The sequence below is a fragment of the Balaenoptera ricei genome, chromosome 16 (assembly GCF_028023285.1).
Source record: "Balaenoptera ricei isolate mBalRic1 chromosome 16, mBalRic1.hap2, whole genome shotgun sequence".
Classification (NCBI taxonomy): domain Eukaryota; kingdom Metazoa; phylum Chordata; class Mammalia; order Artiodactyla; family Balaenopteridae; genus Balaenoptera; species Balaenoptera ricei.
This window is the reverse complement of record NC_082654.1, coordinates 14,558,265-14,580,013: the sequence shown is the minus strand read 5'-3', so window position 1 is coordinate 14,580,013 and position 21,749 is coordinate 14,558,265. Positions and strand designations below refer to the sequence as shown.

General features: G+C 45.3%; 1 protein-coding gene across 3 annotated transcripts in view; it reads right to left on the bottom strand.

The window, feature by feature from the left end:
* Nucleotides 1-14,818, bottom strand: part of GFRA1 (GDNF family receptor alpha 1) — a 226,875-nt gene extending 212,057 nt beyond the window's left edge. Inside the window, exons 1-4 of one of the 3 annotated variants that reach the window (XM_059899712.1) lie at nucleotides 14,756-14,818; nucleotides 13,615-13,908; nucleotides 12,446-12,739; nucleotides 11,166-11,249 (exon numbers count right to left, since the gene is read on the bottom strand). In XM_059899712.1, coding sequence (XP_059755695.1) covers nucleotides 11,166-11,249; nucleotides 12,446-12,739; nucleotides 13,615-13,654 — 418 coding nt within the window. In that variant the 5' untranslated portion in view covers nucleotides 13,655-13,908; nucleotides 14,756-14,818. Of the gene's footprint in view, nucleotides 1-11,165; nucleotides 11,250-12,445; nucleotides 12,740-13,614; nucleotides 14,127-14,208; nucleotides 14,276-14,755 lie in introns of those variants that run through there. The other 2 variants (XM_059899710.1, XM_059899711.1) reach the window with 2 other exon arrangements.
* Nucleotides 14,819-21,749: the final 6,931 nt, after the last annotated feature.

Here is a 21,749-nt window from a genome sequence, read left to right as displayed (position 1 = left end):
CTGCCATAGAAAGCAGCTTATTACAGCACCCTGGACACTCAGTGCCTTTGCCCATGCTGTTGCCGCTGCCTAGAATACCCTCTCCAACCACCCCTCCTTATCAAACTCCTATCTACTCCTCAAAACCCAGTTCAGAGTCCCCTTCAGCAAGCCCTCTCTGACCCATAACTCCATCTAGTCAGTTATTCCCTTCTTAGGGCTACATCTGAGCCTTGTACGGAGTTTTACTCACCTACCACTTTCCAACATAACTTATTTGTTTTATACCTAGCCCTAAAACAAAAAAGAGAATTCTTAAAAGGCAATGGCAGGGTCCTATTTACCTCTGAATCACCTAGGCCTCTCACTAGGCTCATAGTAAGTTCTCAATAAATATGTGATGAATGAATTTGGCAGAAATGCCATTCCATCACACCGAAATACTGAAAATTAAAAGAGATCACAGAAACTGACCAATTCTTCTCTTCATTATATTACACTTATTTTATATATAATATATAATATATATTACATATGTGTATATCATACACATACACACATATATATATAACTCAGTACAAAGTGTCTAAGACTTCTTCATGCAGTTTGTGCTCTTGACTTCTCAGGGATTATCTCTCTGGTTATATGTGTGCAAATGGGCGCTGCAGCATGGGTTCTGAAGCCAGACTTCCTGGGTTAGAATGTGGCTCTACCCATTCTTAGGCGTGTGCCCTCAGGCCAGTTCCTTACTTGGCTCTCAGTTTCCTATCTACCAAGTGGGGCTAAGAATACCTTCTACTAAACAAGGTTGACACAAGTTATTGCATGTAAATCACCTAGCTCATTGCCTCTCACTGCTGTTGTAATTACTATTTTTATTTCTCTTAAGGTCTCAAGGGAAGGGTAACCATTTTCAATTGGGAGTATGTTTAGAGTTCCAGCCTGTTCACTCCTTCTCCCATTCAAATGCCACTCGCCATTCCGAAGCATACAAGAATATAATGGTTCCATCAAGGACTCTCCAGAATTCTCCAATCTCCTGGTATCTTCTTATAAAGAGTTTATTTGAAACTCATACTAACAGGGATCAATGCAACATTTCATAAACATGGGCTTTAAGAAACCTGCTGGCCTATTCCTACAAAGAATGCAATCAATACTTATTTTCATACATAATTAACTGTACACAAAACAATCATGTACAAAAGGCAACAGAAATAACAGTTGGCACAGTGTTTCTTAGACCATTAGGAGGGACGTAAAGGAAAGTAGTACCAGCGTGACGGAAGACAAATGAATAACATATTAGGTCACCTTAAAGTGGGACTAAACTATGTATTCCTTTCTTTACCACTGTGTAATGCTATTTATATGACAACATGACAAAAAAAATGGCCCCAGGCATTCTGCTCTACTTTAGAAACCTTCCATCTCACACTGAAATGAAAAAAGATACAATTCAGAAATTTCTTCTCTGGTTAATATTTCTGCAGTTCCGCAGGAATGGTTTTAATAGCGTGCGTGTTCTGGATTTTGCTTGTCAATTAAGAACCGATTGGAATGCAAGGCTAAATATTAAAATAATAGATATTGGTTTATATTTCAACTTTAAAGGTTTTTTTTCAAATAGTGTTTTAAGGTGGAAGACAGAGGAAGGGAAGCTGGGAATTAAGGAGGGAGAGTAGGCTCTAGACAGTTCCTCCTTAATAAAGGATTAGGTCGGTACTTAAAATTTCATCACATAACAGTAGAAAGAGCACAGGCTTTGGAGATGCAGAAATAAGATGCGAAACTTAACTTTTCCACCTACTGGCTGTGTGGCACTGAGAAAATTAATCAACCTCTCTGATCTCAGGTTTCCCTCTCAAAAATCAGAGATCATTATACCTACCTTTTAGCATGGTTGGGGACCAAAAGGAAATAATGGCCTTGAACAGGCAGCCCAGCCCGTGCAGGGCACTCAGGGGCTCCCCAGGGAACTCCTCTCTCCACACTTACCTCCTCTTTAAAGAGACTGCAGGTCTGGAGATAACACAGCTCTAGGACTATGGGCAGAGTCCCAGAGGCAACTGTGGTTTGACCAAAAATAGGCCATTTGACCAAATGATTAAAAGTCTGTCATATGCTAATGCTTGGACGGGGCGGGACCGAGGGCCAATTTAGTAGGAGTAAATTGCAATTGATTTTCGAAGAAATTGCTTGTTCTCTTGCCTTTCCTCAGCTGTGTCACACTCTCTCACCCATAGCTGCCTTTGTCACAGCCAGAACCAACTGAAACACGTGTTCAAGGAAGATCTTTTCGAGGCAAAATGTTTAATAATACAGACATCCACACTCACACACACTATAAATATACACACACATGAACAGGCGGATATATACATATATCTCTATCTGTGCATGTGTATATACATGTTTATATAGATGTTCTAGAGGGCTCAAATTTAGAAACAATTCTGTACCATGACCGTACCCTTCTGTGTGTTTTACAAATCCCTCTGTGGTTAGAGAGCTATCCTGAGTCATTTTTATTTTTACAACAGCCTACTATTTGAAGAAAGATCAGAAAAGAGCACACCCCTAAAATCTCCTCTCCATGCTTTCCCCAGCCCGATCTGTGCAAATCCCTGGATATGAAAAGAAAATGGTTAAAAGATCAAAGAAGATAAAAAATCATAAGAATAAAGGTTAACAGTGGCTGCTTTCACCCCTAATTTCTGATATGGTGATAGACCCTCTTAGAACATTAATTAGAATGGGAAGAGAGATGAAAGAAATGCCCAGGGGACATAATAAATTAGCCCCTTATGCAAATTACCCATTTGTTCTCATCACTGACCCAGCTAGTTGAGTCTCTAAATTACGGGAAGCGGTTAGCTCCTTTAACAAAAAATTCCAGACAAAAGATTATTTTTTTTAAAAAATCTGAAGGCTGAGAGGGTGTAAAGCGACAAATAATTTCTCAGTTTTCCTTGCAGACAATTCTGAAGGGGGCCAAAAGATATGAAAATCAACATTCTGGCCACTGGCTCCTGTTACCAGAGACCTATTAAATAACCCTTGCTCTGAAACAATTCCGAAACAATGGACAGCCAACCGCTTAACTGAAGTCGAAGGCTGTGCTTCTCACCCTAACTGTATGAACAAAGTCTGGTATCCTAAAAGGGGCCGAGGGGCAGGTGAAGGACAATTTTAAAGGAGGTAGGGAAATGCCAGGAGATGGAGAGTTTCAAATATCCATTTAAAAACAAACACATACCTAATTTTACTTGTCATCACTGTCCTAGACAATTTATGTTTTACTGTCCCAGAAATTTATGGAACTCTCAGTTTTCTTATCAGTAAAATAAGGGGATTGGACTAGAATGACCTCCAAAAGTCCTACGGCACCTACAATCCAGGGATTTTATTTACCCCTTTGTTTTCACACAGTACTTCTGATAATTTAATTTGTTTAAATATAATCTTATGACATGCATTTTGTCTTCTGAACTCACTCCTGGCTTCCTTTTCTCTCTCCTACTATCATTTTCCCCTTTTCCTTATTTTCTCCTCTTATTTCTTATTTTATCTTCTTCCATGTATTCAAATGAGATGCTTTAAATACATTCTGGTTCAACGTAAGGTACATATTGAATAAATCATACTTTATAAATGTTATTAATATGAAAAATATATATGGCAAGATGACGAGTCTCTCTAGCATGAAGAAAAGGCTAGAAAGAAAAACTGTAAGTCGCAGAATAATACAAGATTCAACATGCAGGCCCTTAGAGAAAGAAGGAAAATATGTTACAGGTCATCCTCATCCACTGCCCTCATTTTACAAAAGGAGGAGATGTCTCTAAGGAAGGGTAGACACTTGCCCAAGGTCACCAGATAGTTAGAGGTAAAGCTGGAAGCAGAACACAGTCTCCTGACTCCTGGACCAGTGTTCTTTGGACCAAACAATCCCGGTAACTTCTCTAGAGAATTCGCCACTGTATCCCAAAGAACAAAAATGGACATCCTTTGGAAAGAATAAGCTTTGACAGCAGAAAAATTAAGAGATGGCAGAAAGAAATACTTCAGAGGACTAAGGAAAAGGAATGAGGACAGACATATTAACTATAAATAATTTTGCACCTTGTAACAATCTTCAGTTCATGCAATTACTTGTCACTCACTGATGTTTTATCTCCCCTCTTCCAGTAACGGGACCTACAGTAACTCTACGCAAAACATTTCACTGTCTCTAAGTTCACAGCCTGCACTGGAACATTCCAGCCTTTGCCAGAAGTATCTAGACAGTGGAATGACCTGACGCTTTATTCATGAAACTTTACTCATGAAACTGTCAACTTGAGGTTGACAGTTAATCTAAATAATAAAATTTGCCTTTAGGAAGTGGCCAGTGACACAAGAAGACACAGATTCCTCAGGTCATACGGCAGGTAAGAAGAAAGCATGTGTAGGAGAGGCCACCGCAATGAGAAGCCCGTGAACCGCAACGAAGAGTAGCCCCCGCTCGCCGCAACTAGAGAAAGCCTGCGCACAGCAACGAAGACCCAACGCAGCCAAAAATAAATAAATAAATAAATAAACAAACAAACAAATAAATTTATAAAAAAGAAAAAAAGAAAGCATGTGTAGACTACGACTCCATTTTTGTAAAAAAGGAAAAAAAAAAGATAAATATATATGTGTATACACACACACACACATATATATTCATATATGTGTGTATATATATATATAGGAAAAAAACCTGAAAAGGCTTGTATCAGATGTTTACAGTGGTTATCTTTGAGAGCAGAGACTATGAGTGGTTTAAATTTGCTTTCCTTCTCTATCTGTTTGTAATTTCTTATTGTTGTACAATAAAAATGGGTCGCTGAAGGGCTGGAGAGCGAGAGGATAAAAGCCAAAAGTAGTGGTGTGTGAAAGTGAAATGTAAGTGTACTTAGCAGAGCCTGTAGAGACGGAAGCCTCTCCCAGCTTTGAGGCCTGCCCTTCTCAGGGAGCAGTAATTCTTCCTGCTATGAGGGGCGTTGCAAAGAAGATTTATGGGGAGAGGTTAGAAGAATGGGAATCAGTCAAGCTGAGAAGGGCAGGCTGATCACAAGAATCCTTAAGCACAGGAAGAGCTCCCACCCCGGGTGATAGCCAGCTGCAGCAAACTCGCCTCCAACCAAAGAGCTTAAGGAAGGATAGGGTCCCAGAGGAACAGGGGGATTCAGAGCAGGAAAAAGGAAGACCTTCCCCAAAGGGGATTTAAGACTCAAACTGGGTTATTAAGAGATAGGCCTTCCTCCAGGGCCCTTTATATATTGGACAGATTTCTTATTTCTTGTCCAAGCTGGTTTACGAGCAGCCTTCCTGAAGGCTTGGGGTTGCTATCCTTTTCAAGACATAGGATCCTTGTTCCCTGATCCCGGAATACGGTCTGCGGAAAAAGAGTCCCACTCTTGGAGTCAGGACTGAGCCAAGAGCTAACACGGCCTTGGTACAGCATTAAGAATGACTGAGATTTATTGAGGACCAATTATAGTTCAGGCACTAAGCAAGGCATTTTACATATAGCCTTATTAATTCCCAAGAACCTGTAAGGGAGGCATTATCATCATCTCATCTTACATCCAAGAAGTCTGAGGTACAATGAGATCAAACGAGCTGCCCAGGACAAAGTAAGCGGCAGAGCTGGGGATGCACCCAGGTGAGTGGAATTCCAGAGCACATGTTCTTTCATCGTCACGTACAAAGATGAAGAGGCATGAAGCTGCCCAGAGCACTGGTGGGACAGCAGCCGGTCAACCTGGGTTGTTTAGACATGGGGTCGCTGGGGTGAGATAGAAGGTCGATTAATAGAAGAATCTATGAAGGCAGACTGAAACCAGATCATTCCTGGAAGTCACCAAGGTGTTAAGGTAATATCTGGCAATGGGTGGCCAGGTTGGACCGGGAGAGACTAGACACAAGGGTGGGGCCAGTAAGAAGGCCATTGCAAAGTTCAAGTAAAAGATAAGGTGGGTAGATTAAGGGAATGGAGAGAGAAGAGCAATCCAAAAGACAGCAGGCAATTTCAGCAGGACTTAGTGATGGGTCCAGTGGAAGGAATGAGGAGGGTAGAGGAGATGCTGGAGATGATTCCAAAGCTTATGAGTTAGGCAGATAATGCCATTATATAAGACAGGAGACTCAGGAAGAGAAGGATGTAAGGAGAAAATGGGAGGGATGATGAGATCCTTTTTGGATGTGCTGAGTTTGAAGTAACTGAGATACATCCAGATGGAATCATCCAGGATTCAGCTGGAAATGCTGGTTTAGAGCTCAGGAGAGGATGGAGTAGGAAGGGAGCTCTGAGTCATCATTGTACATGGTAGCTGAGGTCCCAGAGATGGATGAGGTTTGTCCAGAGAGTATGCAGAAGAGAAAGAGGCCGACACTGATCTCCCCAAAGGCAGTGCCAAGTAAAGGTTCTGAAGGTGACCCTCAAGCAGTGTGGCCCTGGCCAAATTGCTTCCCCTCTTTGAACTTCAATTCTGTAAAAGCAGAGGATTAGACGATCTCTAAGTCCTTTCTCTGATATTCAACCACTCATGGTTAATGAGACGCCTGCTCAGAACCAGGAAAGATGCTCGGTGCTGAGCAAACACCCGCCATTACAAGCAAACCCCCGACTTTCCAGTGGGAAAGACAGACACATAAATAAGTCCTCTCGATAGTCTGTGATTAACAGCTATCATAAAGGCAAGAGTGAATTGCAGCATGAGAGAGTCCTGAGTGGAAGTGCCTGTCTGGGGGAATTCCAGCATGGCCCTCAGAGATGAAACCTGATCTTGATCTTGAAGAACTAATAGAAACCTCCCAAACAAAGGCAAAGCCAAGTGTCAAGGCATGGGAAAGTGAACGCACATGAAATATCTGGGAATGGATTGCTCAGTGAGCTTGACTGGAGAGGTGATGTGGCTTAGAGAGGAAGGGCAGGGCCAAGCTAGCCTACAAAGGAATTTACCATATGCCAGGATAGATAAAAAAGAACTTATAGGAGTTCTCAAATATAGTGACAACATGATTAGAGAGCTGAGTGGAAAGGAGAGGACCACCATATACCCCTAGCAGCTGGTATTTACAAGCCCTTCTCTCTTATCATGATTTGACAAGACAGAAGATGATCTTATCAGGCTCTTCTTCAACATAAAAAAATTTTAAGAAAGTTTTTGTTTAATAGTTACACATATATGATGGTACATTAAAACAGAAATACTAAACATGGCTTATTATTGATAGCATCATTCAAAAAGGGGACAGACTCAACAGAGAGTTTAGGGGCATCTGATTCTGGGCAAGCCATTTCCAATTACTTGGGGACCAATCTCAAGATCCTAAGGCTTCCCGGGAAGGTCTAAGCCACTCCTGGGACTTGGTAGGGAAATGGTGGCAAAGCCAGAGACCTAGAACTTTGTCGTTCACCAAATCAGATTTAGGATGTTCAAATCCCGGCATCAGGACCAATAAAGATGTTAAAAAAAAAAAAAAAAATCCCAGCATCACTCTTTCCCCATGATCTCTCCACTTGACTCTTGTTTACAATACCATCAACTTTGATTACATTTGAGGACGGTCTGGCATTTCTTGATTCTTCTCTACAAAATCTAACCTCCCAATCAATACTTTTAAACATTGGAGCCCTTTTTTTAATCTCTCGCTGCCATAGAGGGCCTACATCCTCCCTCTGGTCCTCCATCTTCAGGCTTTTCTCTGCACCCATTGCACTTTCCAAATTTGTTCTCCCCCTCCAGAGAGTCCAAAAACATTGCAAACAGGCTCTCATCTTCCTTTCAAATCACTATTTCTTGCTGCTTCTTGAACGTTTGTGAAGAAGAAAAGGTGAGGCAGAATGGAGGTTCAAGAGCAGAGTTGTGGCTGAGAGACACAGATGTGAAACACCACCTGATCGCTCCATCCTCTGAGCCTCTGAGCGCCCACAGAGCTCTGCCCTCTTGGCTCCCAAGACACTTTCCCTGTTCTCTCCTCTCCTCCGACGTCCTCTTGCACTGGCTCACTTTTTCCTTTGGGTCCTCTAGCTCACTGCCTGGTGAGACCCCTAAAAACCACACCAGCATCCACTCACAGAAAAGGCACTTCCTAGAGCCCTTCAAAGTGCCTTAGAGGCCAACGCTTCCGCTTCTGCTGTTGCGTTTCCAGGAGAATAATCCCTCCGACCTCCCACTGCAATTCTCACCAGACTAGGCTGCTTTATTTCCCTTCTGGAGCTCAGGCCTCAGATGACAGTTTTTAGATTCTACCTTATTTTTGTTCCCTTCCCTGTTCCCGCCATGGATAATACCTCAATATGGCCTTTTAACTGGTGATCAAGTAAACAATGGCAAAGATGGCTGTGGGTTTGAAGAGTCCAAAGAAAATGGAAACTCAAGAACGTCAAACATGTCTTGTTCGGTGAGAGGATTCAGCTCACACTTAGTGTATGTGGATAAACATCCTCTTCTCCTTGGGCAGAGAAATCCAAATATGGAAACTCTGATTACTACCCCATCTGTAAAAGGCAAAGGCCCTGTTGTCCTGGATTCCTCAGAGAGACTCTCAAGACAGAGAGATTCTCATCAACAGCAACACTCATCATCCTGATCCTCTGTCCCTCTCCATCCTACAAATGCCAAACTGGATAATACGCATTACTCAATGACTTAAAACCTCTCAAGGCTCCATTTGGCTTTCCTATAGCCACTTAAGGAACACAGTCACTCTCAGAGGTCAAAGCTCATTACAGCTGGAACCTAAATCCAACGCCCTTGAGATATAAAATGTAGCTCTAGACAAGACCTTCCTGGCTCTGAGTCATTCATTACGGCTTCTGGGACCTCGGTAGGCTGGGTCTCACAAACTGAGGATCATATTTGCTATGAAAAGACACCAGTTTGAGAGAGGGATCCAAAAAAGTGAATGAGGGAGGACTTGGTCCGTGCGGAAGAATTTCTGACACTCATCAAAGAAATCCAGACAAGCCAGTGGTATCTGAGAATGACCAAGTCACGTTAAGTGGAGAATGAAAGCAAGGATTGAAAAGAACAAATGTAGGAGCACAGAGGAGGGATTCCGAAGGTGTCCTCAATCTTCCCTCAGAATCATGGGCTGTTAGGACTGGAGATTTTTACTCCAATGGCCTCATTATACCAAGAAAAGAGAGACCCAGAGAGAGGGAAATGAGTCTATTGCAGCCCTATAGCTCATAACAGTTTTGAAATTAAAACCCAAATGAACCTTCCTCCTTACCTACTTCCTCACTCTCATGGTCCCTGGGGAGGTTCGTATCCGTCCAGGCATCAGTACAAAGACTGAGGAGTAATGCTTCCGTGGAGCAGGCAGTCAGCAAGAGGCACTGCCCCTCACGGTGCTAGGAAGGCCAGGTGGGCTTCTGGCACCCCATCCTAGTTCCTACTGACCTGCTCCCATGAGAGCTCGGATGGTCATATACTCTTGTCTGTGCGTCCCCGCTTCACTGCCTTCAGCCACTGTCCTGGCTGGGCCAAAGGGACAGAGAGCATTAATAGTGATTTGCGGTGGAAGTTATCAGCATTATTCAGGATAATACATGAACGCCTCTGATATTAAACTTGCCCCCTTATATTTTATCCTGAAACAGACCACACACACACACTTTTCCTCTGAACCAAAAGCATAATATAGAGGAGTGCTTCTCAAGCTTCATGTGCCTATGAAGCACCCAGCCCAGGGATCTTCTTAAAATGCAAATTCTCATTCAGTAGCTCTGGGATGCAGCCTGAGATTCCACACTTCTAACAAACTCCCAGGTGATGTCCGTGCTGCTGGTCTGAGGACCACATTCTGGGTAGCAAGGGGCAGATGTTACAAAATCTTGCAAACAAATATACGTTTAAATTCTCGTTCTACCAATTAGGAGCTCTGTGATCTTGGGCTGATTTCCTAAGTTCACCCTGCCTGAATCATCTCATCTGTAAAATGGAAATAACAATATCTAAGACGCACTTGATGATGACTACATAAGTTAACGATGAAGAGATCTTAAACAGTAGCTGGCATATAATAAGAGCTTAATAAATGTCAATTGCTGGCTGCCTCTAAGATTCACGAGGGCAGATATGACATCTGTCTGGCTCACTGCCAAAATCCCGAAGGCAAGAATGTATGTAGAATGGATGTCCGTGAATGAACGAATGAATGAATGTGTGTATAATACACCCACACATAATTTCAGTATTTACACACTTCCTTGGTTCTATGTCTTTCTGCAGGAAAACATAAAACATTTAGAACACCAGAACACTCTCCCACTACCAAACCACCAACTCACAGAAACAAATTCAACGTGAACCACCATGTTTAACCACCAAGAAACATACAATTTGTGATGGCTATATACACTTGAGAAAAAGTCTTAACTGTAAACAAAAAAAGACAACATCAGTCTGGAATCTGTATGTCATTAAGGGAAATCACTGCCTTACTCATTATTTATGGGGCTGTCTGAATGCAGATGTTATGAAAAACTTAATTCGAAAACTAAGGTCACTTCCAAACCATATGTAGATTTGCAAAGAGAGACAAAACAGACTATGGGAATTGAGACCACTTTTGAAAGGGCAGTAATACATTCTCCTGTATATGCACACACTTGCTCAGGAAAAATTAGACACAAAAAAACTGTTAACAAATGGTTGAGCTTAATCTTTTAAATCAAAAGCAGACAAGTGAGTCCATCCAAAATTCTTCAACAATCTAAGATTATCTTCAGGTGTCTCGTAAAGTAAAGTGGCATCATTTAAACAGATCCCATTTCCAGGGAGGCACTGTGTACAGTATGCAGCAAGAAGGGAATACGATTGCCACCTACAGACAGAAGTGGCACTCCCTTTGCAAGAGTTGGCCAATCATATTTTAATGCAGAAAAAAAAATTCAACAAAGTCACCCCCTTCCAACCTCTCTCAAACCACCACACAACATTACTTCATTTAGAATTACTTTCAAGTCACACAATCATCTCTAGGCATTCTGCCTCTTCATTATCATCATCCTATTTCTAATTTCCCAGAAACACTGTGCCATTCAACTATCTACTTATACACTACTTGAGAGCCAAAGAGAATGTAAGCCAATGGATTTCAAGCAGGCAAAGGCATCAGAGTGGAAGTATAAATCTGCTTACCTGGTATGAATGGGACTACCCGGAATATATCAGACAATCTGCTGTTAACTGGTTCATATGGGGAATCTTCAAGCAGATCATTTCCTAAAAACAACAGAAAGATTGGGCTCAGATCTGGAAAATAGACATATTTCAGTCAGTTTTTGTTACTGAATCTGAATTCTAATTATGTTATGATTGTGTAACAAAAAGATGCTGAAACTTTCAAAGATTTCAAATGCATCTATTTGGCTCTGGTTATTTCTTTTCATTCCCTCTGCCTCTGTTGTCCTTGCTCTCCCCATAGTGCCATGAAAACATTGGAGAGCAACCCAGCCTGATCTTGCCAGAAAACTCTCCCACTCTTTGCAAAGGAATGAAATCAGAGAGGAAGGAACCAGTGACATCACAAGCCCAGCTTGCCTCCAGGAGCCAACAGAAGAAAGATGGCCCAAAAGCTGGCCCTTTTTCTTACTCCCAAAAAGTGGCATGCAGTCAGAAAGCAGGTACCCTGGCTATTAAACACTCAAGTCTCTGAAACAGGTTTTCATTAATAGGTTCTGGAGGAAGTGGCAGCTGAGAGGTCAAATCTGTATATTACAAATTTTCAGCATGAGACTCAGTGGAGAATGAATGCACTGAATGTTTGTGTTAGATTTATATAAACATGAGCCACCTCTGGCACACAAGGACCAAAAAATTGCCATTGTAATGGATGGCTGTGACAAGGAGACCTTTCCCTCTCTCAGCCACTTCTGCATTAACCAAGGCTGAACTACACCAGCTGGTTTAAGACTCAGTTAATCTAAGATGACAAAATTTTTTTTCCCCATGTCTGCCTTTGATCAGGTTTGAGGGGGATAAAGATAGAATAGATTCCACTGGACCTTTCATTCTCAATTCTTTATCTTATGTCAGTATAGATAGAAGGAAAGAAGAGAGGGGGAAACTCCAGGCAAGATGCAGTGCAAGCCATTGGATTATTCTGTGAAGCCAGCTCTCCTCTTTGGAGAGAAGTTGCAGGTTCCTTGGCGTGGCCTTAAACGGATTCCTACTCTGATGTTCTGACCAAGTTTCAAAGAGGTCAGCGGGGTCCCTGGGATGTCCCTTCACCCCCTCACGGGTTTTCCAACAACCAGGCCGGCAGCAAACACCAGCTGCCCACGTCCCTGAGGCCCAATGAAAGGTTCTCATTCTGCAGCTGGGGAGAAGTGAGTGGAGGATGAGGTCAGCCGACCCCGGGCCTAGGGACCCGCCTGCCTTCAGGGGCTGGGGGAGGGGGGCAGAAGACGGTCGCGTACCCTGCAGGCTCTGGTACATGCTCCAGTAGATGCGCAGACAGTTCTTCTCCTTCTTCATACCCCGCTTGCAGCGGCAGTTGTAAAGCGACTTCTGTTTGAGGGCCTCCATGGCGCTGCGGCACTCGTCCTTGGCCTCCAGGCCCGATGTCAAGCTGAAGTTGGTCTCCTTGCCCGCCACGCACTGCCTGAGCGTGCGGTACTTGGTGCTGCAGCTCTGCTCCTTCAAGCACTGATCGCTGGCTTTCACGCAGTCCAAGCGGTCCCCGCCGCTGACCTCGGCCGACAGGAGCACGTCTGCGGGGGGAGGGGAGGGAGCGTGAGTGCGGCTGGGCTGGGGCGCGATGCGCCAGCCGCGGCGGAGGACGCGCGCGCGAGCAGCCTTCTGCGGCTCCCGGCTGCCGGAGCGCGTCCGCCCCCCTACGCCTGGGAGTCCATCTTACCGCCCGGGCACCTCCTGCCGCTAGTCTCCCCCCCACCCAACCCCCGGGGCGCCCCGAGGCTTTGCGGGCTTTTCGCGGTTTGCCCGCGAGCCAACGCTGCCCACCGCGCGTGCAGGCCCTGCCGCCCCGGGACCGACCAGCCTCAGCGGCTGCTCGGCCTCCAGGGCCGCCCTCCCGCCGTCCCCGGCTCCAGCCACTCTCTCGGCCCGGCCCGACTGAAGCCCGGGGGCTGTCGGCAGGGGAGAACGGCGGCGGGCTGGGAGTTGCACGCGGAGAGGGCGAGCCCTGATACCCGGCCCGCCCGGCGGGGAGCACCGAGATGCTATTCCGGGAAAAGTTTTCCCTTCCAAGTTTGCTCTCCTGGCCCGGTGCTCGCCCACACCCCACCTGACCCCCGCGCCTCCGCAAGCTCCCCGGAACTTGCAAGGGGCGTCGGGCTTGGGGCTGGAGGGCTCGGACGCTTTAATTTCCCGCCAGGCTAGGTCATTAAAAACGTAGGAAACAAAAACCAAGGAAGAAAAGCTGCGGGCAAGTGCCGCGGGGCCCCTGCCCCACTCCCAAGCCCGGGGTGCTGAGGATTCAGGATCCCCTTCCCCAAAACGAAACTTCGCCGTCCCACACCCACCGCGCCCGCGCCGCAATTTTTTTGGGGGGGGGTCTGGGGGGTTGCCTCTAGTACTCTCCAAGAAGACTCAGCGGATAAGAAAGCTAGCGGCGGCCTCGACTTACCCAGAAGCGGCAGTACGAAGTACAGGGTCGCCAAGAACATGGTGCCGGCGCGCAGCTGGTCCCCGCCCCCCCGAAAATCCAGAGCTGCCGCTGGGTCTCGCCGAGGGAGCTCAGCATGCAGCGCTCCCCGGACGGCCGCGCTGCTCTGGCCGCCCAAAGTTCAGCTCCATCCAATGCGAGAGGAAACTCCCCGGTCCGTCCGCCGCCACCGCCGCCGGCGACTCAGCTCCGGGCGGGCTGCTGGCGAGAGGGCGGGAGGCGGTTCCGCTTTTAGGGGTTCAGGTCCGACCCAACCTGGAAGGGAGAGCGCGCTTTGAAACGAGAGCGGAGAGTGCTGGAGCCTCCCCCGCCCCTCTGCCCTCCCCTGCTCCCGCCTAGGGGGACTTTTTAGCGCCCGGGTGAGGGCCCACCCCCTGCCCGGGTCGGGGCGCGGGGAGGGGGTGCCGGGGGTGCATGTGCGTGTATTCCGGGGAGCCGCCTGCACGGGCAGGGTGGAGGCTGGAGAGGTCGGAGGCGGGCTCCCGAAGTCCAAGGGGGTGTCTATTGGGTCCAACCCAACAGGCTGAACGCAAGCAAATAAATAAATAACGTTACTTTCCGAGCGGGGCGAGCGGAGCCGGCCGCTGCCTGGAGTCGAAGCACTCGGCGGCGGCAGCTCTCTCTCGCGGAAAAAGCCCCTTCTCCCGGGAAGTTCGCCACCCCCCTCGTCGCGCCAGCTCGCTCGCTCAGCCAGCCCTCCCCACCCAAACCACCAATCGCTGCCCCCCGTCGCTGTATCTCCTCCTCCCCGGGCTCGCCTCCGTTCCGAAGCAGCCTGGAGAGGGGGAACCGACGTCCCGGTTGGGGCCGAAACCCGGCTCCTGCGCCCCTACCCGCCGCTCGGTCCTCTGCTTGCTCCCTGGCGTCCGCGCCGCGCACACACTAGCCCGGCTCCCTGGCGTCCGGCGTATCAACGCTGCCACCCAGGCCGAGCGCACGGGCCCGCAGCCCCGGAGCGCCAGGGCAGGTGCAGCCCCGCGCCGCGCACGCCCCTGGGCCCCAAAGTTGAGGGGCGCCTACAAGAGGGGTAGAGGGGAGTGGGGGAGCGGCGACGGGTTCCCAAGCCGACAGAATGAGAAAACTCTCTCCAAATGCCACCAACCTGGGCTCAATCGACCGTTTCCAGCTGCGGCGAGAAGCCAGTTTATTTATTTATTTATTTGGGGGGGTGTTCTCGCCCTCTCCTTCCCTTTCCAGGCTCACGTCTCTGCGCTACGAAGAAAGATGCAGTAATCTCCGAGAGCTCAGAAGACCAAGTTGGGCCAGGATGATTTCCCAGCAGAGCCCCGGCTCGGATGCCCTTTAGGGATGTTACTGTTTATTGGGAGATGCGCGGCGGACAGCGGGTTCCGAGGCCAGAGTTCTTTGCCAGAGGCCCCTCCGCCTGCCCCTGCCCCTGCCACCCCGCAGCACACCGCCAGCCCCCTCTGATACTCGCCGGCAGGGACGCCGCAGATACACACGCTCGCGGGCGGTGGGACCCGGGGCCGGATCCCGCCAGCGCGCACAGGACACACAGCGCTCTGCAGCCGGCCACGAGCGCCGCTAGTCTCTCTGTCTCTCTGTCTCTCTCTCTCTCTCTCTCTCTGTGTGTCTGTCTCTCCCTCTCTGTCTCTCACACACACACGAGGGCACAATGCACAAGGGCTCTTTCTTTCTTCGTCCTAGCGCAATCAAACTAGACCCTTCTTCCGAACAAAGTTTTTCCCCACGTCACTCGCGGCTGTGACTCAAAATTTGGCGTGTTAAAAACACACTCAGACCCAGGCCCTCGGAGCTGCGATCGCGGGATGCGCCCACCCAATCCTCCACGCCAACGCGCTCACACTCACACATGCACACGCAGCCTTTACCTCTCTCCTCGCGCTTGTACAAGGAGACAAAAGCGGAACCCCTGACCCACTGCATGTAAACCGCGTCAGACCTGGCTTTGGGAAATTTATAAACTGACCTCCATCTTGGCTGTTTCAAAAGTAAATTTTAAAATAATAATAAATTTAAAGGTTCAACACACGCACAGCCCTTCACCGCAATCCTTGGGACCACTCGTTCTCAGCCGGGCTGCCGACCCCCATACCGCGCCCTGAACACACGCTCCCCTCCACACACGCCGGGGGGCGCCCGGGACACCGAAGTCTACACTGTGTCCAGAGAGGGGTCTGGGAAACAGCCCGCAGTGGCAAGCTCATCCGGCCGCTCAGGACTTGTATTGGGGATCTTTGCTGATGTCTAAGTTCATCTCTTAGGGAAACAGAGCTTGAATCAAGTGTGGGTGAGCCCAGCTGTCAAATATGCAAACCCATCGTACTAGACAATGGGCTGCCGAGGAGAGAAAAGATCGAGGGGTGGGGCTGGGGGTAATTGAAAAGGGCAAGGGCTTTGGTTGAAGTTTGAAACCGGGGTGTAAGAGCGGGGAGAAAGGGTGGAGGAAAGGGGAGGGCTGGGTAGCTCTCCATTCAACTAGACATCAGCCAGGCGCGCCCCTTGCTGCTGCGGCGGCCACTCTCTTGCGTGCGGCGCTTTGTTTGGAGTGTGTCTGCACGTCGACTGGCGCCCCAAACCCCGGGGACGTCCCATGGATCTGCGCTCCTGTGCACGTGTTCCTCGGGGGCAGGTATGAGGAGACTGAAGCCCTCATCAAGCACCCCCTTCCTCACGCGCGCGAACACACACACACACGTAGTCACACCACACACGGATTCCTTGTTCAGTGTATCAGTTTACACTTGGTTGTTGAGTAAACAAAGCAAACATATGTCACATTTTCGCGGCAGATGGTTCAAACCAAGGGCTACTTAAGTTCTCTTTCTCTGGCAGTGGTAACAGTCTAAGTTACAGAGTGGACTAACGGAAATGTGATTGTCTTCCAATCAGCTTATTCACGTCAAGTAAGTTTATTCCCATATTTTCACACACAAACTAGAGAAATCCTGGGGAGGTGGTTTTAGTGAGAGAAGTGCGGAAATGTGAATTAAGAGTTTATCTGAAGTCTGTTTCTCCATGGACACCCAAAACATAAAATCCTCTTTCATCATTCCTTTTTATAAGCAGAGGTTGAATGTCTCCCTTTGGAAAAATCAGTAATTGGAATCCCAATTTTCAGTGGATGGCCTATAGCCTATCATTGCTGACCATGTGGGATGGTTGGATGACAATGAGATTTCATTTAAGGACATCATCTGCATCTTTTTTAAGTGTTCTTTGTTTAGAAATGATCCTATGTTTTCCTACCATTCCACAGGCATCTTTTAAATAAAATGTTAATAGCGAGCAGAAAGGGTGGAATAAAAGTTCTCCAAATGTAAAATATGGGACTTCTTTTAAAATATTTGTAGCTTCAAGATATTTCTGAACTCTTCACTCACACTAGTCTTCATTAAGTTCTTACTGATGATGAAAACAGACTTTTTTTTTTAATAAACCACGAAGTATGTACTGTGTTGTCCAATAGAGTAGGAGTAGTCACTAGCCATGAGGCTATTTCAATGAAAATTAAATAAAAGAAAAATGCAATTCTTCAGTAGCACTAGCTACATTTCAAGTGCTCAATAGCTCCCTGTGGCTAGTGGATACAATATTGGACAGCACAGATATAGAACATTACCATCATCACAGAAAGTTCTGTTGAACAGCACTACTCTATAATGTTGGTGTGAAATTAGTTAATGTGGTGTATTTCTAAAGTTCCTCAAATACTAGAACAGGGCAGGCATAAAGTGAGTATTTTATAAGGAGCAGCAATAGTAGTTAAGGTTGTTGTGATGATGATGATGATGATGATGTTAATCTTTTGAGAAAGTTGGAGAATCCATGAAAACACAACCCACTGCTGTGTCTCAGAAGGAGATCAGCAAGCAAAGAAGCTAAGGAAAGGGGAATGATCTCCCAAGGATAGCTGTGTATGGAAAGATGTGGCCCTTACTCCATGCTAAGATTTCTTGTAGTAGGAGCTAATAAAAAACAAAAAACAGAACAAAACCAAAAAAACTTTTCTTTACAACTGTATCCACCACCTTCTAAAAGTAAAAGTAAGAGAAATACACGGCTGGGAAGCCCTTGGAATATAGACAATAGAAATGCAGTGTGAATTACTGTATTAGTATTATCTCTGTTTCCTTGGAGCTTATCTGTTCCCATGTGTACAGGACTGATCTCGGGATGAAAGGTGACATTGAAATATCAAATATTGTTAATAATTAGAAAGGTTCATGCCATCCTCTGTGACATGTTTTCTCAGTGGGAAATTGGTTTTAATGCTACAAAAGTAGGTTCAATCCACCCATAAGCACATGAAGTAAGCAATTTTCTTGCATTTCTTGATGTAAGTGTATTTTTGTAAGTTAACAGTTGAGTCATGGTGAGTATGACAGTTTTATTCCATGCAGTATTTTGTCTCCTACTTTCATTGCCTTGGCCCTATAGAGTATAATGCAAAATACATTCATTTTGTCAAATTATACCGCTCAAAAATCACTCAAGGTTTTTTTTTTAACTCAAACTAGTCTATCAAAGTATTTGACATTAGACAGTTTGACAGGCTTACCTCCGTAGCTACACAAAACCACTCATTATTACCTAAACGTGCCATGCATTTTTTTTTTTTTTTTTTTGCTGCAACATCTTTGCCCATGCTGTTCCATCTGCTTCATATACACTTCATCCTGATAGATGAATATGTGAAGATCCAGCTCAGCTTTAACAGGCCACTAAGGATAGCAAGGACTCCTGTTCGAATAATCATTCTCTGTAGTGTGTACTCTCACGGACCAGTTGGAATCTTTATTACAGCAGTTGTGACATTGCATTGTAGTTGGTTGCTATATCTGTATCTTCAACTGGAATGTGAGTTCCTTGAAGGCAGGAAGATGTTCTATTCATTTTATTTTTGCATCCCCAGCATTTAGAATGATAAATGACACACAGTCACCTCCAATAAATGTATACTGATTGCATGAATAATGAGTGATGCTGTTTATCATTTTCCTCTGACACAATAATTCTACTGAAAGGTTTACATAAAATCCCTTTACTATAGGAACAGTACTAAATATAAGTACCTCATGCAGTTACTGGTATTGCTGTTCCAATAATAGTATCAAATATGTATTATTCCTTTGGGGATTTGACATTTACTTTTTTGTAAAACAAAACCCATTATTGTAATAGAATTCTCTTTTTCTGGTTCACTTTAATAGTAACATATGACATATTTCATTTCTGGGAAATGATAGCTTGCCTTAGGTCATATTTTAAGGCATAAAGCCAGAGGCAGAGTAAAGTTCCCACCTGAAGTTCTCTAATCATCTACAAATGTGTCTCTCTCTGGAAGAGAAGGATTTAGAAGGGCCAGATTGCAGTTACCCTGGAGACTTCATCCTCGAAGGCAAATTTTTAAAAGCCAAGTTCACCCAAAAGTGTTAAAAATTCTTTTATAAACACACAAGACCTTGTGTAATCTTTTAGGAAAATGAGAAAATAGTATTCATCCAAACCCAGAAGGCTGGTGTAACGGTCTATATGCTGACACGATCTAACCTTCTAGGGCTGTCCTTCAACATTTGCCCTTTGGCAATACAGGAAGAGCCAGTTGCTTCCAGATTTCAGAGCCCTTTTCCAGGCTGACTATATTAAGATGTGTCTTTTGAACATTATTTGCAAATGGAAGCTTCTTACTGGCTGTCAAGGTGCCTGACCCCTAGGACCCTGTCTTAGGAAACCTCTCTTCCTCCTTAGTTTTCAAGTAATTTTCATTTCTTAGTAGTAATAAGCCAGTGCAAGGGTTTTAATGCATTTGTGAAAGAATATTGCATTTCGTGAGAGTTAAAGTCATTTGTACTTTGGCCTTCTGCCACGAAATGCATTCAAGGTGTGCAGCCCTGATGAAATAAAGTGCTTGTCATGTCTTATTGCTTGGATAGATGGCAAAAGATACCCCATCTGCGGGGGACTTGCAAGGTTCTCTTAGTGATTGCCAAAGGTGCTTGATGAAAAGCCCTGTACATTTCATTCCTCTTCATCCAAAAAGGACGGGGAATGGCTGTACTGAGGAGACACCTTTTCTCTCCACTACTCTCCCAATAAGCCCTAAACCCTGTCCCAGTGGGACTGTTCCTTCATAAGGGCAAGAGGGAAGCTTAATCCCCAGCTTTGTCCAGTAATTAGCCTCTCTCTCCGGAGGCAGCAAACACAGAGGCCGATCCGGATGAGCTTTGGGACGTGGAATGAAAACAAGACTGAAAACACTGACTCATTTCTTCAGAAGCCTTTTAGCAGCCTTTAAGGCAGTAAAAACTTCTGACTTCTATTGCTACTTATTAGGTCTGAAGTGGTGGGATGGGGCCTCTGCAAGCAGTGATGAAGCAGGGAAGCAGCAAAGGTGACCAAAAACTTGGGAGTGAGCGGTTCAGAGGCCCTGCCTGCAACAATGGAAAGCTCTGTAGTGAAGCGTATCCTTGTCCTGCCACTTACCAGGCGTCTTTCGATAAATGCCATGGAAATGCACTGTTTACCAAAACCAAAACCTCTGGCAGCACTGCAGTAGGAGCCCACTAACACAATTAGCTCGCAGTTAATGATGAAGCCCCCACCAGAACTAATTAAGCCAACAGTGCTCGTAGCACAAAGGATTTGGGCCTGTTTTAAAGCATCTATTGTGACATCATTTAAAAGTCCTTTCAAACTCATCCAAAACGGTTGCTCTGATAACAAATGTAGTGTAATGTTCTTCGAGTTGTTGATTTTATTTTCCCCTGTCAAAAATCTGACAAAAGTCAGTTGAAACTGTCAAGGAAAGAACATCACATGATCTGAGGTTTTCCCCAGATTTGAAGTATATAGCAGGAATGACAAATCTGGTATATAGATTATTCTAGCACAAAAGTGAATTAAGATAGTCTAGGAGATACACTAGCACAATGAATATATGAGGCTGCCCTTGACACAGTTCATAAATTTGAGGCCATGACAAAGAATTAACACGAGATCAATTTGGTTTTGATCTGAATTATCTGTTAAGCTTAAAATACAGAAGGATCAATAGGATGGATATTTGTGTGAGTGTTTTATCTACACATAACCCATATTAATAGACAAAAAGAATGTCTTCTTTTCCCATCCCTAGAGGATCTCTTGGTGGAAAAGCCCCTCTAGCCTTCAATATTTTGTCTCAAGTGTCAGTAGAGATTCACCTTTACTCTCTAAGATTTCATTGATTGCTCAATTGATTTGTGGTCTGATTACTTTGGTTGATTTATTTATTTTCTTGTATCTCTCCAGTACTGTGGATAGTACTGTGATGTACACTACAAAGGATGCAGGTAAATGATCTCACCTAAGGTCAGACCCAAATACTTCCTTCCCAATGGTAGAGAGCCCTAATTACCCCCTAGGAGTCTTCTCTCATCCTTCTAAAGTAGTGCCTTTCAAATTGCAGGCCACACTCCATTCATTCATCACAAAAAAAATTTGTGAAATATAAAAATGCATTACACAAAGAAGGGGTAAAAATAGTTTCCAAACAGTTTTAATTTCTGTATGTGTATGATGCCTGTATTGTATTGTCATGTAGAATATGTTTCTTATTGTGAATCATGGTTTAAAACCTTGAAAATCACTGCTTTATATTAATCATACTCTGATTTTTATTTGGACATCTGGCCCGCCAGAATAAAGACTATACTTCCAAGCCTCAGTTGCAGCCAGTTGTGGTCCTGTGGCCTGGAACCGATGAATTAGATGTTAACAGAAATGACGTGAAGAATCTCTGAGGGCCAGCCTTACTCTACATTTTTCTGTTGTCTTCTATGCTGCGGCTTGATGTGCTATGTTTGACCAGGCAGGTGAGAATAGCAACTAGAGATAGCAGAGCAACAAAGAGAAGGGACTTGAGTCCCAGGATGACCTCCTGGAGCAAAGCTGTCTGCCTACCCTGGACCTTCCATCTCCATACTATTATGTGGGAGACAAATAAACTTGTCTTATTTAAGCCAGTGTTATACTGGGTCTGCAATACAAGCAGGCAATCTACTGGAACTAGTACATCCAATTTTTAATGAAAGAAGTGAAAGAAGAAAAAATAAATTCAACAGTTATTGCCT